Consider the following 20,123-nt stretch of genomic DNA (forward strand, 5'->3'; position numbering starts at 1 on the left):
CTGTGTGCTACAGTTAGCCTGTGTGCCAAAGTCAGCCTGTGTGCTACAGTTAGCCTGCGTGCTACAGTTAGCCTGTGTGCTACAGTGAGCCTGTGTGCTACAGTGAGCCTGTATGCTACAGTTAGCCTGTGTGCTAAAGTTAGCCTGTGTGCTACAGTTAGCCTGTGTGCCAAAGTCAGCCTGTGTGCAACAGTTAGCCTGTGTGCTACAGTTAGCCTGTGTGCTACAGTTAGCCTGTGTGCTACAGTTAGCCTGTGTGCTACAGTTAGCCTGTGTGCTACAGTTAGCCTGTGTGCAACAGTCAGCCTGTGTGCTACAGTCAGCCTGTGTGCTACAGTTAGCCTGCGTGCTACAGTTAGCCTGCGTGCTACAGTTAGCCTGTGTGCTACAGTTAGACTGTGTGCAACAGTCAGCCTGTGTGCTACAGTCAGCCTGTGTGCTACAGTTAGCCTGTGTGCCAAAGTCAGCCTGTGTGCAACAGTTAGCCTGTGTGCTACAGTTAGCCTGTGTGCTACAGTTAGCCTGTGTGCAACAGTTAGCCTGTGTGCTACAGTTAGCCTGTGTGCTACAGTTAGCCTGTGTGCCAAAGTCAGCCTGTGTGCAACAGTTAGCCTGTGTGCTACAGTTAGCCTGTGTGCCAAAGTCAGCCTGTGTGCAACAGTCAGCCTGTGTGCTACAGTTAGCCTGTGTGCTACAGTTAGCCTGTGTGCTACAGTTAGCCTGTGTGCAACAGTCAGCCTGTGTGCTACAGTTAGCCTGTGTGCTACAGTTAGCCTGTGTGCTACAGTTAGCCTGTGTGCAACAGTCAGCCTGTGTGCTACAGTCAGCCTGTGTGCTACAGTTAGCCTGCGTGCTACAGTTAGCCTGCGTGCTACAGTTAGCCTGTGTGCTACAGTTAGCCTGTGTGCTACAGTTAGCCTGTGTGCAACAGTCAGCCTGTGTGCTACAGTCAGCCTGTGTGCTACAGTTAGCCTGTGTGCTACAGTTAGCCTGCGTGCTACAGTTAGCCTGCGTGCTACAGTTAGCCTGTGTGCTACAGTTAGCCTGCGTGCTACAGTTAGCCTGCAGCGTTCGGCACTAACAGTAGACATTAGACACTGAGGGCTGAGGATGTCTATTGGTGCTGCTCTGGTTGGATTTTCATTAAAGAGTGAATTCTGGTCTCATGGTCTCTCGTCTGCGAGGACGGGGAAGTCTAGAGGATAAACCCGGGTCCTGGTCTCTGCTGACACTGTCCTGTTTTCCTGCAGTCAGCAGCAGAAACCCAGACTCACTCTCAGGGGGGATCCTGTCCTTGTGTGGACAGCCTGACAGGCTGCGGTGGTGGGGGTAAAGACCAGTGACGTGACCCGTCCCATCACAGCCCGGGGTGGGACACTTGATCTCCCTCTTCTCTGGCCTGCTGCTCTCTGGATGAGGAAGAGGAGGGAGGAAGAGGAGCAGAGGAAAAAAGAGAAGGGAGGAAGAGGAGCAGAGGAAAGAAGAGGGGGAGGGATGGAGAGAGCAGGAGTCAGAGAGAATAAAAGGAAAGGTGGATGGAGAAAGAGGACAAAGAGTGAGTGGTTAATGCCATCAGACGCTGCGCTCCGTCGAGCGTGAAATCCAGACAGATTTCAGACAAATGTAGAAAAGCGGCACCATCTGGATCGGCTGCTCATGTCTGACGTGAAGGCCAGAGGTGCCGAGTACAGCCGCCTTAATGTGGTTTTTATGTTTCTGTAAATGCTGTCGGGGTGAAACATCATCAGATGTTTGAAATACTACAGCTTCTTAACGCCGTCGACCCACTTCTCCTGCTCGCTCCGATGGCTCCTGCTCTCCTGGAACGCCGTCTGACATTCTTAAAGAGAAAAACACCTGAAATCATCAGCAGGGAATCAGACCAGGGTAATTAAAGAATCCCTGTGCTCCTGCTGGAGGATGGCGAGAATCTGAGGCCCCGCCGAGAGGAGGAGGAGGAGGAGGAGGAGGAGGAGGAGGAGGAGAAGATGGAGGAGGAGGATGAGGAGGAGGAGAAGAAGATGGAGGAGGAAAAGGAGGAGGAGGAGGAGAAGGAGGAGGAGAAGATGGAGGAGGAGGAGGAGGAAAAGGAGGAGGAGGAGGAGAAGGAGGAAGAGGAGGAGGAGGAGAAGATGGAGGAGGAGGATGAGGAGGAGGAGAAGAAGATGGAGGAGGAGGAGGAGAAGGAGAAGGAGGAGGCAGGCATGATGCTCTGCTGGCCTTCAAATTGAATCTTAACGAGAAGAACTCCTCTTAATTAGTTCTGAGTTGAACAGGATTGTGGGGGGGGGGGGGGGGGGCAGCACTGTGATCACATGACCACCATACTGAGGGTGATGGGCTGGCAGCGTGCCAAACACAAACAGACCGAATGTAAACAAACAATCAGCTGATCGAGAACAACCTGCACTCCTCCTGGGCTACACGCCGTCCCTCCTCTACTGCTCGCCGTCTGCGGTCTCTATTCAGCTGGAAACGCTTCGCCCCGCCACAATAAAAGCAGGAGGATCTAATCAGAGCGCCGTGACTCAGCTCGGTTTCATCTGAATGTTTGTTCTGAACACGCCGTTCAGCAGTGACAGTCTTTCTGCTCACTCATCATGTGAAAGTAGGCCGCCGCCACCGCCACGTGCAGGTCGGATAAATGCACGTCTTACAGAATCTACAGGGGCAGAATTAGTGGGGTTCAGGATCCTGCTCCTAAAACCCTCTGATCCTGACGCTCACACAGAGAAGGAAAGGAATACTGGGACTGTAACATTCTTTTTCTTTAAACACCTGCACAACATCACACAGAGAGGGAAAGGAATACTGGGACTGTAACATTCTTTTTCTTTAAACACCTGCACAACATCACACAGAGAGGGAAAGGAATACTGGGACTGTAACATTCTTTTTCTTTAAACACCTGCACAACATCACACAGAGAGGGAAAGGAATACTGGGACTGTAACATTCTTTTTCTTTAAACACCTGCACAACGTCACACAGAGAGGGAAAGGAATACTGGGACTGTGACATTCTTTTTCTTTAAACACCTGCACAACATCACACAGAGAGGGAAAGGAATACTGGGACTGTGACATTCTTTTTCTTTAAACACCTGCACAACGTCACACAGAGAGGGAAAGGAATACTGGGACTGTAACATTCTTTTTCTTTAAACACCTGCACAACATCACACAGAGAAGGAAAGGAATACTGGGACTGTAACATTCTTTTTCTTTAAACACCTGCACAACATCACACAGAGAAGGAAAGGAATACTGGGACTGTAACATTCTTTTTCTTTAAACACCTGCACAACGTCACACAGAGAAGGAAAGGAATACTGGGACTGTAACATTCTTTTTCTTTAAACACCTGCACAACATCACACAGAGAGGGAAAGGAATACTGGGACTGTAACATTCTTTTTCTTTAAACACCTGCACAACGTCACACAGAGAGGGAAAGGAATACTGGGACTGTAACATTCTTTTTCTTTAAACACCTGCACAACGTCACACAGAGAAGGAAAGGAATACTGGGACTGTAACATTCTTTTTCTTTAAACACCTGCACAACGTCACACAGAGAAGGAAAGGAATACTGGGACTGTAACATTCTTTTTCTTTAAACACCTGCACAACATCACACAGAGAAGGAAAGGAATACTGGGACTGTAACATTCTTTTTCTTTAAACACCTGCACAACATCACACAGAGAAGGAAAGGAATACTGGGACTGTAACATTCTTTTTCTTTAAACACCTGCACAACATCACACAGAGAAGGAAAGGAATACTGGGACTGTAACATTCTTTTTCTTTAAACACCTGCACAACGTCACACAGAGAAGGAAAGGAATACTGGGACTGTAACATTCTTTTTCTTTAAACACCTGCACAACGTCACACAGAGAGGGAAAGGAATACTGGGACTGTAACATTCTTTTTCTTTAAACACCTGCACAACGTCACACAGAGAGGGAAAGGAATACTGGGACTGTAACATTCTTTTTCTTTAAACACCTGCACAACGTCACACAGAGAGGGAAAGGAATACTGGGACTGTAACATTCTTTTTCTTTAAACACCTGCACAACGTCACACAGAGAGGGAAAGGAATACTGGGACTGTAACATTCTTTTTCTTTAGACACCTGCACAACATCACACAGAGAGGGAAAGGAATACTGGGACTGTAACATTCTTTTTCTTTAAACACCTGCACAATGTCACACGGACATAATCAAACTCTGGCTTCAGTTACTCTGATAATCAAACTCCTGCTTTGGTTACTCTAATAATCAAACTCTGGCTTCAGTTACTCTGTTGATCTAACTCTGGCTTCAGTTACTCTGATGATCTAATGTTTCCACTTTAACAGGAAGTACCTGAGAGGGGCCAAAGACTGGCTTTCTAGGATCAGTTGACCATTTAAAGGGGGGAAAGAAAAACAGCTTTCCTGAGTTTGGCTGTCTCACTACAAAATAAGAACGTGTTAGCCTTAAATACTCTGGCGCCATCTGTCTGCACGTCAACGCTCAACAGCCATCGCCAGCAGCAGAAATCTGAAACTACATTCTCTCAGACACTGATGTCATACTCTAGGATTGTGGGTAATGTAGTGGTGCTAGCTTAACTCACTAAAACCATCTTTATCCTGGGATTAATTGGAAAATATAAACATATCATTACAAAAACTAACTAAGTTACTCTGATAATCAAACTCTGGCTTCAGTTACTCTGATAATCAAACTCTGGCTTTAGTTACTCTGATAATCAAACTCTGGCTTGAGTTACTCTGATAATCAAACTCTGGCTTTAGTTACTCTGATAATCAAACTCTGGCTTGAGTTACTCTGATAATCAAACTCTGGCTTCAGTTACTCTGATAATCAAACTCTGGCATTAGTTACTCTGATAATCTAACTCTGGCTTCAGTTACTCTGATAATCAAACTCTGGCATTAGTTACTCTGATAATCTAACTCTGGCTTTAGTTACTCTGATAATCAAACTCTGGCTTCAGTTACTCTCATAATCTAACTCTGGCTTCAGTTACTCTATGAATCAAACTCTGGCTTCAGTTACTCTAATAATCTAACTCTGGCTTCAGTTATTCTAATAATCAAACTCTGGCTTCAGTTACTCTGATAATCAAACTCTGGCTTCAGTTACTCTGGTAATCAAACTCTGGCATCAGTTACTCTGATAATCAAACTCTGGCATTAGTTACTCTGATGATCTAACTCTGGCTTCAGTTACTCTGATAATCAAACTCTGGCTTCAGTTACTCTGATGATCTAACTCTGGCTTCAGTTACTCTGATAATCTAACTCTGGCGTTAGTTAATCTGATAATCAAACTCTGGCTTCAGTTACTCTGATAATCAAACTCTGGCTTCAGTTACTCTGATAATCAAACTCTGGCTTCAGTTACTCTGATAATCAAACTCTGGCTTCAGTTACTCTGATGATCTAACTCTGGTTTCAGTTACTCTGATGATCTAACTCTGGCTTTAGTTACTCTTTAAATCAAACTCTGGCTTTAGTTACTCTAATAATCTAACTCTGGCTTCAGTTACTCTGATAATCAAACTCTGGCTTCAGTTACTCTGATAATCAAACTCTGGCTTTAGTTACTCTGATAATAAAACTCTGGCTTCAGTTACTCTGATAATCAAACTCTGGCTTCAGTTACTCTGATAATCTAACTCTGGCTTCAGTTACTCTGATAATCAAACTCTGGCTTCAGTTACTCTGTTGATCTAACTCTGGCTTCAGTTACTCTGATAATCAAACTCTGGCTTCAGTTACTCTGATAATCAAACTCTGGCTTCAGTTACTCTGATGATCTAGCTCTGGCTTTAGTTACTCAGATAAAAAAACTCTGGCTTCAGTTACTCTGATAATAAAACTCTGGCTTTAGTTACTCTGATAATCAAACTCTGGCTTCAGTTACTCTGATAATAAAACTCTGGCTTCAGTTGCTCTAATAATCTAACTCTGGCTTCAGTTACTCTGATAATCAAACTCTGGCTTTAGTTACTCTGATAATCAAACTCTGGCTTCAGTTACTCTGATAATCAAACTCTGGCTTCAGTTACTCTGATAATCAAACTCTGGCTTTAGTTACTCTGATAATCAAACTCTGGCTTCAGTTACTCTCATAATCTAACTCTGGCTTCAGTTACTCTATGAATCAAACTCTGGCTTCAGTTACTCTAATAATCAAACTCTGGCTTCAGTTATTCTAATAATCAAACTCTGGCTTCAGTTACTCTGATAATCAAACTCTGGCTTCAGTTACTCTGGTAATCAAACTCTGGCTTCAGTTACTCTGATGATCTAACTCTGGCTTCAGTTACTCTGATAATCTAACTCTGGCGTTAGTTAATCTGATAATCAAACTCTGGCTTCAGTTACTCTGATAATCAAACTCTGGCTTCAGTTACTCTGATAATCAAACTCTGGCTTCAGTTACTCTGATGATCTAACTCTGGTTTCAGTTACTCTGATGATCTAACTCTGGCTTTAGTTACTCTTTAAATCAAACTCTGGCTTTAGTTACTCTAATAATCTAACTCTGGCTTCAGTTACTCTGATAATCAAATTCTGGCTTCAGTTACTCTGATAATCAAACTCTGGCTTTAGTTACTCTGATAATAAAACTCTGGCTTCAGTTACTCTGATAATCAAACTCTGGCTTCAGTTACTCTCATAATCTAACTCTGGCTTCAGTTACTCTATGAATCAAACTCTGGCTTCAGTTACTCTAATAATCTAACTCTGGCTTCAGTTACTCTAATAATCAAACTCTGGCTTCAGTTACTCTGAAAATCAAACTCTGGCTTCAGTTACTCTGGTAATCAAACTCTGGCATCAGTTACTCTGATAATCTAACTCTGGCTTCAGTTACTCTGATGATCTAACTCTGGCGTTAGTTAATCTGATAATCAAACTCTGGCTTCAGTTACTCTGAAAATCAAACTCTGGCTTCAGTTACTCTGGTAATCAAACTCTGGCATCAGTTACTCTGATAATCTAACTCTGGCTTCAGTTACTCTGATAATCTAACTCTGGCGTTAGTTAATCTGATAATCAAACTCTGGCTTCAGTTACTCTGATAATCAAACTCTGGCTTCAGTTACTCTGATAATCAAACTCTGGCTTCAGTTACTCTGATGATCTAACTCTGGTTTCAGTTACTCTGATGATCTAACTCTGGCTTTAGTTACTCTTTAAATCAAACTCTGGCTTTAGTTACTCTAATAATCTAACTCTGGCTTCAGTTACTCTGATAATCAAACTCTGGCTTCAGTTACTCTGATAATCAAACTCTGGCTTCAGTTACTCTAATAATCTAACTCTGGCTTCAGTTACTCTGATAATCAAACTCTGGCTTCAGTTACTCTGTTGATCTAACTCTGGCTTCAGTTACTCTGATAATCAAACTCTGGCTTCAGTTACTCTAATAATCTAACTCTGGCTTCAGTTACTCTGATAATCAAACTCTGGCTTCAGTTACTCTGATGATCTAGCTCTGGCTTTAGTTACTCAGATAAAAAAAACTCTGGCTTCAGCTACTCTGATAATAAAACTCTGGCTTTAGTTACTCTGATAATCAAACTCTGGCTTCAGTTACTCTGATAATAAAACTCTGGCTTCAGTTGCTCTAATAATCTAACTCTGGCTTCAGTTACTCTGATAATCAAACTCTGGCTTCAGTTACTCTGTTGATCTAACTCTGGCTTCAGTTACTCTGATAATCAAACTCTGGCTTCAGTTACTCTGTTGATCTAACTCTGGCTTCAGTTACTCAGATAAAAAAACTCTGGCTTCAGTTACTCTGATAATAAAACTCTGGCTTTAGTTACTCTGATAATCAAACTCTGGCTTCACTTACTCTGATAATCAAACTCTGGCTTCAGTTACTCTGGTAATCAAACTCTGGCATCAGTTACTCTGATAATCAAACTCTGGCATTAGTTACTCTGATGATCTAACTCTGGCTTCAGTTACTCTGATAATCAAACTCTGGCTTCAGTTACTCTGATGATCTAACTCTGGCTTCAGTTACTCTGATAATCAAACTCTGGCTTTAGTTATTATGATAATCAAAGTCTGGCTTCAGTTACTCTGATGATCAAACTCTGGCGTCAGTTACTCTGATGATCTAACTCTGGCTTTAGTTACTCTGATAATCAAACTCTGGCTTCAGTTACTCTGATGATCAAACTCTGGCTTCAGTTACTCTGATGATCAAACTCTGTCTTCAGTTACTCTAATGATCAAACTCTGGCTTCAGTTACTTTGATAATAAAACTCTGGCTTTAGTTACTCTGATAATCAAACTCTGGCTTCAGTTACTCTGATAATCAAACTCTGGCTTCAGTTGCTCTAATAATCTAACTCTGGCTTCAGTTACTCTGATAATCAAACTCTGGCTTCAGTTACTCTGTTGATCTAACTCTGTCTTCAGTTACTCTAATGATCAAACTCTGGCTTCAGTTACTCTGATAATCTAACTCTGGCTTTGGTTACTCTGATAATCAAACTCTGGCTTTAGTTACTCTGATAATCAAACTCTGGCTTCAGTTGCTCTAATAATCTAACTCTGTCTTCAGTTACTCTGATGATCTAACTCTGGCTTCAGTTACTCTGATAATCAAACTCTGGCTTTAGTTACTATGATATTCAAAGTCTGGCTTCAGTTACTCTAATAATCTAACTCTGGCTTCAGTTACTCTGATGATCTAACTCTGGCTTCAGTTACTCTGATAATCAAACTCTGGCTTTAGTTACTCTGATAATCAAACTCTGGCTTCAGTTACTCTGATAATCAAACTCTGTCTTTAGCTACTCTGATGATCTAACTCTGGCTTCAGTTACTCTGATAATCAAACTCTGGCTTTAGTTACTATGATATTCAAAATCTGGCTTCAGTTACTCTGATAATAAAACTCTGGCTTCAGTTACTCTGATGATCTAACTCTGGCTTCAGTTACTCTGATAATCAAACTCTGGCTTTAGTTATTATGATAATCAAAGTCTGGCTTCAGTTACTCTGATGATCAAACTCTGGCGTCAGTTACTCTGATGATCTAACTCTGGCTTTAGTTACTCTGATAATCAAACTCTGGCTTCAGTTACTCTGATGATCAAACTCTGGCTTCAGTTACTCTGATGATCAAACTCTGTCTTCAGTTACTCTAATGATCAAACTCTGGCTTCAGTTACTCTGATAATAAAACTCTGGCTTTGGTTACTCTGATAATCAAACTCTGGCTTCAGTTACTCTGATAATCAAACTCTGGCTTCAGTTGCTCTAATAATCTAACTCTGGCTTCAGTTACTCTGATAATCAAACTCTGGCTTCAGTTACTCTGTTGATCTAACTCTGTCTTCAGTTACTCTAATGATCAAACTCTGGCTTCAGTTACTCTGATAATCTAACTCTGGCTTTGGTTACTCTGATAATCAAACTCTGGCTTTAGTTACTCTGATAATCAAACTCTGGCTTCAGTTGCTCTAATAATCTAACTCTGTCTTCAGTTACTCTGATGATCTAACTCTGGCTTCAGTTACTCTGATAATCAAACTCTGGCTTTAGTTACTCTGATAATCAAACTCTGGCTTCAGTTACTCTGATAATCAAACTCTGGCTTTAGCTACTCTGATGATCTAACTCTGGCTTTAGCTACTCTGATGATCTAACTCTGGCTTCAGTTACTCTGATAATCAAACTCTGGCTTCAGTTACTCTGATAATCAAACTCTGGCTTCAGTTACTCTGATAATCAAACTCTGGCTTCAGTTACTCTGATAATCAAACTCTGGCTTTAGCTACTCTGATGATCTAACTCTGGCTTTAGCTACTCTGATGATCTAACTCTGGCTTCAGTTACTCTGATAATCAAACTCTGGCTTCAGTTACTCTGATAATCAAACTCTGGCTTCAGTTACTCTGATAATCAAACTCTGGCTTCAGTTACTCTGATAATCAAACTCTGGCTTTAGCTACTCTGATGATCTAACTCTGGCTTTAGCTACTCTGATGATCTAACTCTGGCTTCAGTTACTCTGATAATCAAACTCTGGCTTTAGTTACTCTGATGATCTAACTCTGGCTTCAGTTACTCTGATGATCTAACTCTGGCTTCAGTTACTCCACTACCTTATCTTACCTTTGCCAAAGTAGCTCTTCCTCAGGACGTCCAGGTGTTTGGGCCTGTCCTCCATGGTGAAGTATCTCTGGTGATGGAGGTCGGGGCCACACAGCAGTTCTCGGGGCCCGGCTGGCTTCACTTGCTCGGCCTTCAGCGCGATGGCCTGCTCTAGCAGACCCAGGTTTCCCCTGGTGATGTCAAACATCTCGGACTCGTCTGTCACCGTGGAGCGCTGAGAGAGGCTGTCCTCGTCGTCCCGCTCATCGTCCCCATCCACATCGTCATAGTCCTTCTCCTCGGAGCGGTCCGACCTCACCTCGATGATGTCTGGCGAGGCCGAGGACACCTTGTGCAGCTTGAAGTTCTCTCCCCTCATGGCGGGGAAGAAGTCGTGGAGTGGGCTGGTCCTGAAGCCGAGGGGGGGACTGGACCGGTAGCTCTGAGGAGGTTTGTGGGGGTCATGTTTGTGGAGCGGAATAGCTCTGTGGGAATTGCAGTTTTCTGGGGTGCTGGCCCTGTGGGAGCTGTAGTTTTCTGGGGTGCTGGCCCTGTGGGAGCTGTAGTTTTCTGGGGTGCTGGCAGCTGTAGTGCTGGCCCTGTGGGTCTCTTCTGTGCTGGAGCTGACTCCTCTTCCTCCTCTTCCTCCTTCTGGTCTCCTCCCCTGTCTTCCCGCTTCTGGTCTGGCGGGCTCTGCTGCTGGTTCTGACTTTCTTCCTCCTGACCAACAGATGACTCCACTGATCCTTGAACTCTGTGCCCCTCTTCCCCCTCCCCCTCCCCCTCCTCCTCCACCTCCTCCCGTTCATCCACTTCTTCACCCCGTGTGGCTGCCACGGCAATATCCTCCTCAGTCTCCATAGCAACAGGCTGCTGGAGGGCCAAAGTGGCATCGCTGTTGTCGGGGACTCGGCCGAGGTGGAGGAGAGAATTGGCCACCTCTTCAGCGCTCTGAGAGGGGGAAGGACACTGGTCTGCAGGGGGCGCTGCTGTGTGCTCTGGCTCAATGATGACACATTCTTCTTCTGTGGAAACAGAGGTGATGATGTCAGTGAGGCGTTCATCACTGTCACCATGGCTGACAACCTTTACTGGAAACACATGATGGAGCAGAAAACACCAACTGTGACTGGACCTACAGATCAGCGCCCCCTGTGGTCATTAGGAGGAACTTCAGCTAAGCTATTGTTTAGTGTTTCTACCATCAGGGGAGTTTACTCGAAAAATCGTTGAAAATCAAAATTCACTTTTGCTCAGTTAAGATTGAGTTTAGGTGTTGAGATTACATCCATCCGACCTTCATTTTATTTATTTATTTTATTTAACCTTTATTTAACCAGATAAAAACCCCCTGAGACAGAAATCTCTTTCACAAGGGTGACCGGGCCAAGAGGTCAGCAGCACACATCATAATAAATAATACATAATTCATACCTTCATTCGTCATCCCTACATCCTTCATCTCTACATCCTTCATCCCTACATCCTTCATCTCTACATCCTTCATCCCTACATCCTTCATCTCTACATCCTTCATCCCTACATCCTTCATCTCTACATCCTTCATCCCTACATCCTTCATCTCTACATCCTTCATCCCTACATCCTTCATCTCTACATCCTTCATCCCTACATCCTTCATCCCTACATCCTTCATCTCTACATCCTTCATCTCTACATCCTTCATCTCTACATCCTTCATCCCTACATCCTTCATCTCTACATCCTTCATCCCTACATCCTTCATCTCTACATCCTTCATCCCTACATCCGTCATCCCTACTACTATTGTTGTATACTTTAGTATATATATACAGTATTATATTTAGTTGGGTAGAGTGAAAGTAACAGATTGTTATTATACTACTACTATCATATACTTTAGTATATATATACAGTATTATATCCATGCCTCAGCGTCTGCCTTGTCCTCCCAGATATTTGATGTTCTCTCTCTTAAAAAGGACAGGGACGGTTTCAGGTGTGCTCCAACATTCCTACCTTCCTCAGCTCTGACCGTCTCCTCCTCCTTCTGAACCGTCTCCTCTGATATTTGCTCCTCTTCCTCCTCCTCCTTCTGTGTCTCCTCCTCCTTTTCGTGCCCGTTGGTCTGTTCATCCTGCGTCTCCTCTTCTCTTTCCTCCTCTACTGCTGCCTCCCTCTCCTCTTCCTCTTCCTCGTCTTCCTCCTTGGCCTTCTCTCCATCTTTTTCTCCCTCAGCCTCACTGCTGGCGTCGCTGTCGGCTCCGAAGCCTTCATCCAGCGCCAGTTTCAGGGGGTGGGACTTCCTCTTGGAGGCGGGCCGCTCTGCGTCCTGGTCCTCCTGCTCCTGCTCCGCCTCGGCCTCTTCCAGACGGCGTTTCCTGGCGATGGGGCAGCCGAGGACGCTGAGGGAGAAAGGAGACAGGATAGATATGATGAAAGCCCTGGGAAACTTCATTCAGCCTGTTGGGGTCAGGGGTGACATGTAAAAAGATGAGGAGTAAACCCGCCTGGAGGGGGCGCTGTACATGCTCAGTCTCTCATCACAGCCAATCAGAGCCAGCTGAGTGGAACCTTTAATAAACAGCTTGTATGGAGAGGCAGTGAGGGGTGAAATCCAATAAACTCCCCCTAACTCTCACCGGGGAGACACTGGGTGGGGGGGGGGGGGCTATGAACGACTGACACTGCCCCCTGAACAGGAACACATGTAAACAGCTAATATCTGCCCTCAGCTGAGACAGACATGATCCAGTGAGTGGGGGGGGGGGTTAGGGTCAGGCTTACATTTTTCACAGTTAGAATAAAACTAAAATGTGTTAGCTGGGTCGAACTGTTTGTTTATGCTAGTAGAGGTGGAAGTGCACGCGCCATGCTGAAAGCTAAATAAATGTTTAAACGCTCCTGATGACCCTGGTGCAGATGACGGATGAATGGATGAATGTTTACCGTCTAAATGTAGTCATGCAACAAGCATCAACTGGTCAAAATGTTTGTTTAGAGAACTAACTCAGCAGCACCACCTAGTGGGCTAATGTGGGCCCTATTTCAGTTAAGCCATGGACCACAGTTGGCCCGTAGGACAAAGGTTGAGCACTCTGACCTAATAGAGACTGGACCAGATAAGAACGAGGAAACTGAGCATGCTCATTCGGAAATTATGGAACCACATCCAGCAGACAGTTAGCTTAGCTTAGCATGAATAGTTGTCAGCGTGGAGCCGTGACTCCTGGACACTTCCGTTAGGATTAACCAATCCAGACTAAGATGATCCTCAGGTTTAGTTTCTGTGGGTGGAGACTGGCTCCAGCGTTTCTGATTGGTTGACTGGCTGTTGTCTGCAGCTTCATAATCAGCCCGATAACAATCTAATCAGCGTCATGCTCTGTAAGAAGGCGAGAGGACAGACAGACAGACAGAGGGCGGGGTTTTGAATCTGCCCTACCTTCTGTGTCGTGAGTATCTCCCACTGATATGGCCGGAGCCATCGCATCCAGGGGTGGGGCAGCTGGATGGGATGGATGGAGGTTAGAGATATGATTAAAGACACACGGTGCATTTTAGTCGCTCTGAGCAGAGAAATGGTCAGCACGGCCAATAAAACAATCAAAAGTAAGATTCACATGCAGACTGAACACACATGCACAGAGATTTCTGCAGCACACACGTAGGGCCGGGCAACAGCGCCGTTCTAACAGGTGAAGGGTGAGAACCACTAACACTGATGTGATTATTGATCCAGCACTGGAAATGTTTGATCTGAATGAGAAATGACCGTTTATATACTCAGTTCTATTAATGACGTCAGTAAAAATAAAACTCCACTGATGATGCAGCAGCAACAACAGCAGTCCTCAGCAGCTCACTGTCATCAGCTTTAAACATCTGCAGGCACACTGCTGCAGCTTCTTCCTCCTTTAACGCTGCTGGATTTGCACAAAAACATGGCAACATTTCTGCTTTGTGCCTCCAGATAAAACTGCAGAAAACATCGGCAACATCTCCATCTCCTGCTTGCTGTGTCAGAAAAGTTTGTTGAACTGGTGAGAAGCAAAGGTAATCCCATCTCCACCGACTGTTCCAGCTGCCACCAATGTATTTGTGCGACTTAGACGGTGCAGCAATGGCTCCGCCCCCTGCAGCTCAAAAAACAGTACCAAACATGGGCAATTTCTCTGCTTCTGCATATTGTCAACTGCACAAACATGTCTGCCTTCTGGTTGAATTTGCAGAAAACAATGACAACAATCCCATCCCTGCACACTGCCAACATTTTGCAACACTCCAACAAAATTTGTTTCTTGCACGTTGTTGTGACTGCACAACAAAAAGGGCAACATTCCCTTCTGGAAACTGCACAGAACTTTAGGGATGTTTCTGTCTTAGTTGCAGAAAACATCAGCAATGTTTCTGCTCTCTGCATATTGTGTAGATTATATGAAACCTGTGGAACGGCGGTCTCCTGCACACGCCTGAAACAGCTGAAAAAGAGGCGACATCTGTCTGCTGAGCTCTGGTTAAGTCGCACATCTCTGTCTCCTTTACTAAAAACTGAATTTTGGGCAACTTCAAGTCTTTAATAAGCAATAATTGCAGTCAGACTCCTGCACACCATTAAACTTGGACTGGCAGCTGAGGCTGCTGAGTAGCAGAGGTATCCTCCCGTTTCACCCATTTTTTCCAAATGTTGCCAACTTGTTTGTGCAATTGAGACCATGCAGTCTCTCCTTCTTGGTTCCTGAAGACCGTGAAGTCTCTGATCCTGCTGATCATTAAAGTCTGGAGCTTTGAAAGCATAACACATGTTGATGTGTAGGGCGTTGCCAAAGGATTTTCATGTTTTTGCAGAGTGAAGACAGAGTCTTGGATAGCGTCTGCAGTTGTTGCTGAGAGCGTCTGCAGTTGTTGCTGAGAGCGTCTGCAGTTGTTGCTGAGAGCGTCTGCAGTTGTTGCTGAGAGCGTCTGCAGTTGTTGCTGAGAGCGTCTGTAGTTGTTGCTGAGAGCGTCTGTAGTTGTTGCTGAGAGTGTCTGTAGTTGTTGCTGAGAGCGTCTGCAGTTGTTGCTGAGAGTGTCTGCAGTTGTTGCTGAGAGCGTCTGTAGTTGTTGCTGAGAGTGTCTGTAGTTGTTGCTGAGAGTGTCTGTAGTTGTTGCTGAGAGTGTCTGTAGTTATTGCTGAGAGCGTCTGTAGTTGTTGCTGAGAGTGTCTGTAGTTGTTGCTGAGAGTGTCTGTAGTTGTTGCTGTGTCTGTAGTTGTTGCTGAGAGCGTCTGTAGTTGTTGCTGAGAGTGTGTGTAGTTGTTGCTGAGAGTGTCTGTAGTTGTTGCTGAGAGTGTCTGTAGTTGTTGCTGAGAGTGTCTGTAGTTGTTGCTGAGAGTGTCTGTAGTTGTTGCTGAGAGTGTCTGTAGTTGTTGCTGAGAGTGTCTGTAGTTGTTGCTGAGAGTGTGTGTAGTTGTTGCTGAGAGTGTCTGTAGTTGTAGCTGAGAGTGTCTGTAGTTGTTGCTGTGTCTGTAGTTGTTGCTGAGAGTGTCTGTAGTTGTTGCTGAGAGTGTCTGTAGTTGTTGCTGAGAGTGTCTGTAGTTGTTGCTGAGAGTGTCTGTAGTTGTTGCTGTGTCTGTAGTTGTTGCTGAGAGTGTCTGTAGTTGTTGCTGAGAGTGTCTGTAGTTGTTGCTGAGAGTGTCTGTAGTTGTTGCTGTGTCTGTAGTTGTTGCTGAGAGCGTCTGTAGTTGTTGCTGAGAGTGTCTGTAGTTGTTGCTGAGAGTGTCTGTAGTTGTTGCTGTGTCTGTAGTTGTTGCTGAGAGTGTCTGTAGTTGTTGCTGTGTCTGTAGTTGTTGCTGAGAGTGTCTGTAGTTGTTGCTGTGTCTGTAGTTGTTGCTGAGAGTGTCTGTAGTTGTTGCTGTGTCTGTAGTTGTTGCTGAGAGTGTCTGTAGTTGTTGCTGTGTCTGTAGTTGTTGCTGAGAGTGTCTGTAGTTGTTGCTGTGTTTGTAGTTGTTGCTGAGAGCGTCTGTAGTTGTTGCTGCAGTCCTATCAGACTTTGGTGCTCTGCTGCCGCGATCGTTCTGTCGCTGCAGAAACATCCGGGTGTATAAATGTTGTTAATGAACATTCAGCTGTGTAAATCTGAACAGGTCTGGTTTGGCCCCCGTTGCCCGGCCCTACCTGTGGAGAGGACTCTGAATGGATGATGCGGCTGGAGGAACATAATATTGTGTGTCGTACATCAACGGGGCAGATATCCTGTTAGTGAGGGAGATAGGATCAGCTCTAATATCCCTCCTCTCTCTCTCCTCTGCCTGCTTCATTTCTCACTCGCCCTCTTTCTCTCTCTCTCTGGGGTTGCTATGACCCCTCAGGACGGCTCATTTCAATTCTCATTAACTTCCCTCAGCAATTGGCCTTTATTACTCCAATTATCCTTATTATTAATTTCACTTATTAAAAAATGCTGCATTTGCATTTTAAATGAGCCGCCTGCTCGCTGCTCTACCTTCATCGCGAGCAGCGAGCGGCGTTAAGGTGATTTTGGAGAGCAGAGAGCAGATCAATGCTCGCAGGTGGAGTGTGACAAAACGAGAGGATGGAGGATCATTTAGGAGGAGGACAGAGAGCTCCACGAGGGCCCGGGGCCTGAACGCCGACAGGAGAGTAGGGACTAAAGCCTCCATCCATCAGTGCTGGACTAGAACCAGGAACAGGTTTTCACCTGTGGGGGACGGCTGTGGTTCGCATGAATAAAGACCACCAGCAGAGACCAGATGGAGCAGAACACCATGATGTCATAGAGACGTGAAGTCATAGAGATGTGATGTCATAGAGATGTGATGTCATAGAGATGTGATGTCATAGGCACAGGGTGGGGGGGGCACATCAGTCGGTCAGTCTGATTTTATTATATATTTCTATATATCTATCTAGCTATATATATCTATATAAATACATACATATATATATGTATATATATATATGTATATCTATATATATATCCATTTTTTTTGTTTGTTTGTTTTGTTTTGTTTTTTAATTTGGAATGAGAAATCCAAAATCAAGGACGTAACTTTTCCAGTCCAGACTAAATAAGGATAAAAAAAAAAAAAAAAATGTTTGATTTTATTTTTTATTATAATTTTCCAAGAAGGCTGAATGAATGAGAAACTCATTTTTCATTCATTTTTGTGTTCTGATTTAAAAAGGGAGATGAAGGAATGGAACGCTGGTGAAATAACTTTCTGTTTTTCTCTGTATGTGTGACCTGCTGCAGCTGTTGGGGGAAAAGAATGTTGCATCGCCAGTGTTCATTCTGATGATCTTAAATTGTTTTCATTAAAACAATAAACGGCTGTTTATTTTCTCCGTTGTTTAAATGGACTCCCTAAAAAAGCAGGTCAGGGGTTATTTCCATGTTTGGATTTTCCTGTTTTTAAACTGTCCGGAGGAAGCTGCATGCTTCCTGATTCTGGATTTCTCTTTTCATTTCAAACATCTACTGCTGTAAAATACCCTGACCCACTCCGTCCCAGCTTTTTTGTCATGTGAAGGTGAGGCGTACAGACGTTAGTATTTCTAAAATCAGCTCTGTAACTGGTGTCATGTTTGATCAGAGCCATGATTAGTGAAGGGGATCTATATTTGGACCGAGGCTACCAAGTCCTGGACTTAGTCCACCACTGGAGGGAGAAAGGAACTAGGAAGGAAGGAAGGAAAGGAGAGATAAATCCTCCCTCCTCCTGCTGCATCCCTCCATCCCACCGTAACTGATCACACGCCCCTTTCATGGCGTCTACGATGGGATCAATATCATCATCCTGTCAGAGGAGCGGACCATGATCAGGAATGAGGAATAAAAACGTGAAAGCATCTAAAGAAGGAGCGGGCAGGAGAGAGAGGCAGAGAGGGCGAGCGCCGGGGGCTGAATGCGGCGCACATAAAAGACGTTTGTGAAAGGGATGTGCACAAAGATGAAGGTGTTTCCTTACCTCAGCTCCTGTCCTACCAGCTCGATAGGAACTGAAAGAGAGAGAGAACAAAGGTGAGCGACTGCTCAGAGAGCCGCGCTGCTAAAAAGAAACTCACATCAATAAATCACAAATGCATACTGATCCCAGGAGGCTTCCGTACACACCGCCGGCTGCACGATCAGGAGGAAAACCACCTACACCCCAACGCTAAACAAACAAGCGGCGTAGGAAAACCTAAGTCAGCCAAACGGCAGCACGCCGCAACACAAACGTGACAGTTAAAGGCAGACTTCAGCCATAAGGCTGATTAATCACTGACTGCTCATAGTTTATTAACTACACACACACACACACACACACACACACACAAACTACACACACATATACAACAAACACACACAAACTACACACACACACACACAAACTACACACACATATACAACAAACACACACAAACTACACACACACACACACAAACTACACACACATATACAACAAACACACACAAACTACACACACACACACACACACACACAAACTACACACACATATACAACAAACACACACAAACTACACACACACACACACACACACAAACTACACACACATATACAACAAACACACACAAACTACACACACACACACACACACAAACTACACACACATATACAACAAACACACACAAACTACACACACACACACACACACACACACATATACACAAACTACATACACACACACACACGAACTACACACACATATACAACAAACACACACAAACTACACACACACACACACACACAAACTACACACACATATACAACAAACACACACAAACTACACACACACACACACACACACAAACTACACACACATACACAACAAACACACACAAACTACACACACACACACACAAACTACACACACATATACAACAAACACACACAAACTACACACACACACACCCCCAAACTACACACACATATAGAACAAACACACATAAACTACACACACACACACAAACTACACACACATATACAACAAACACACACAAACTACACACACACACACACACACAAACTACACACACATATACAACAAACACACACAAACTACACACACACACACACACACACACAAACTACACACACATATACAACAAACACACACAAACTACACACACACACACACAAACTACACACACATATACAACAAACACACACAAACTACACACACACACACACACACACACCCACACAAACTACAAACACATATACAACAAACACACACAAACTACACACACACACACACACCCACACAAACTACACACACATATACAACAAACACACACAAACTACACACACACACACACACACACACCCACACAAACTACACACACATATACAACAAACACACACAAACTACACACACACACACACACACAAACTACACACACATATACAACAAACACACACAAACTACACACACACACACACACACACACACACACACACACACACACAAACTACACACACATATACAACAAACACACACAAACTACACACACACACACACACACAAACTACACACACATATACAACAAACACACACAAACTACACACACACACACACAAACTACACACACATATATAACAAACACACACAAACTACACACACACAAACACAAAATACACACACATATACAACAAACACACACAAACTACACACACACACACACAAACTACACACACATATACAACAAACACACACAAACTACACACACACACACACACACACAAACTACAAACACATATACAACAAACACACACAAACTACACACACACACACACACCCACACAAACTACACACACATATACAACAAACACACACAAACTACACACACACACACACACACACACACACACACAAACTACACACACATATACAACAAACACACACAAACTACACACACACACACACACACAAACTACACACACACACACACCCACAAACTACACACACACATACAACAAAAACACAC

General features: G+C 44.0%; 1 protein-coding gene across 1 annotated transcript in view; it reads right to left on the minus strand.

Annotated features, from left to right (window-relative positions):
* The window catches only part of myt1b (myelin transcription factor 1b), a 253,763-nt gene that overhangs the window by 29,916 nt on the left and 203,724 nt on the right, over window positions 1-20,123 (minus strand). Inside the window, 6 exon segments of the mRNA XM_041798549.1 lie at window positions 1,275-1,409; window positions 10,171-10,707; window positions 10,710-11,174; window positions 12,151-12,536; window positions 13,577-13,639; window positions 18,101-18,131. Coding sequence (XP_041654483.1) covers window positions 1,275-1,409; window positions 10,171-10,707; window positions 10,710-11,174; window positions 12,151-12,536; window positions 13,577-13,639; window positions 18,101-18,131 — 1,617 coding nt within the window.

Source organism: Cheilinus undulatus, linkage group 11 (genome assembly GCF_018320785.1).
Source record: "Cheilinus undulatus linkage group 11, ASM1832078v1, whole genome shotgun sequence".
NCBI lineage: Eukaryota > Metazoa > Chordata > Actinopteri > Labriformes > Labridae > Cheilinus > Cheilinus undulatus.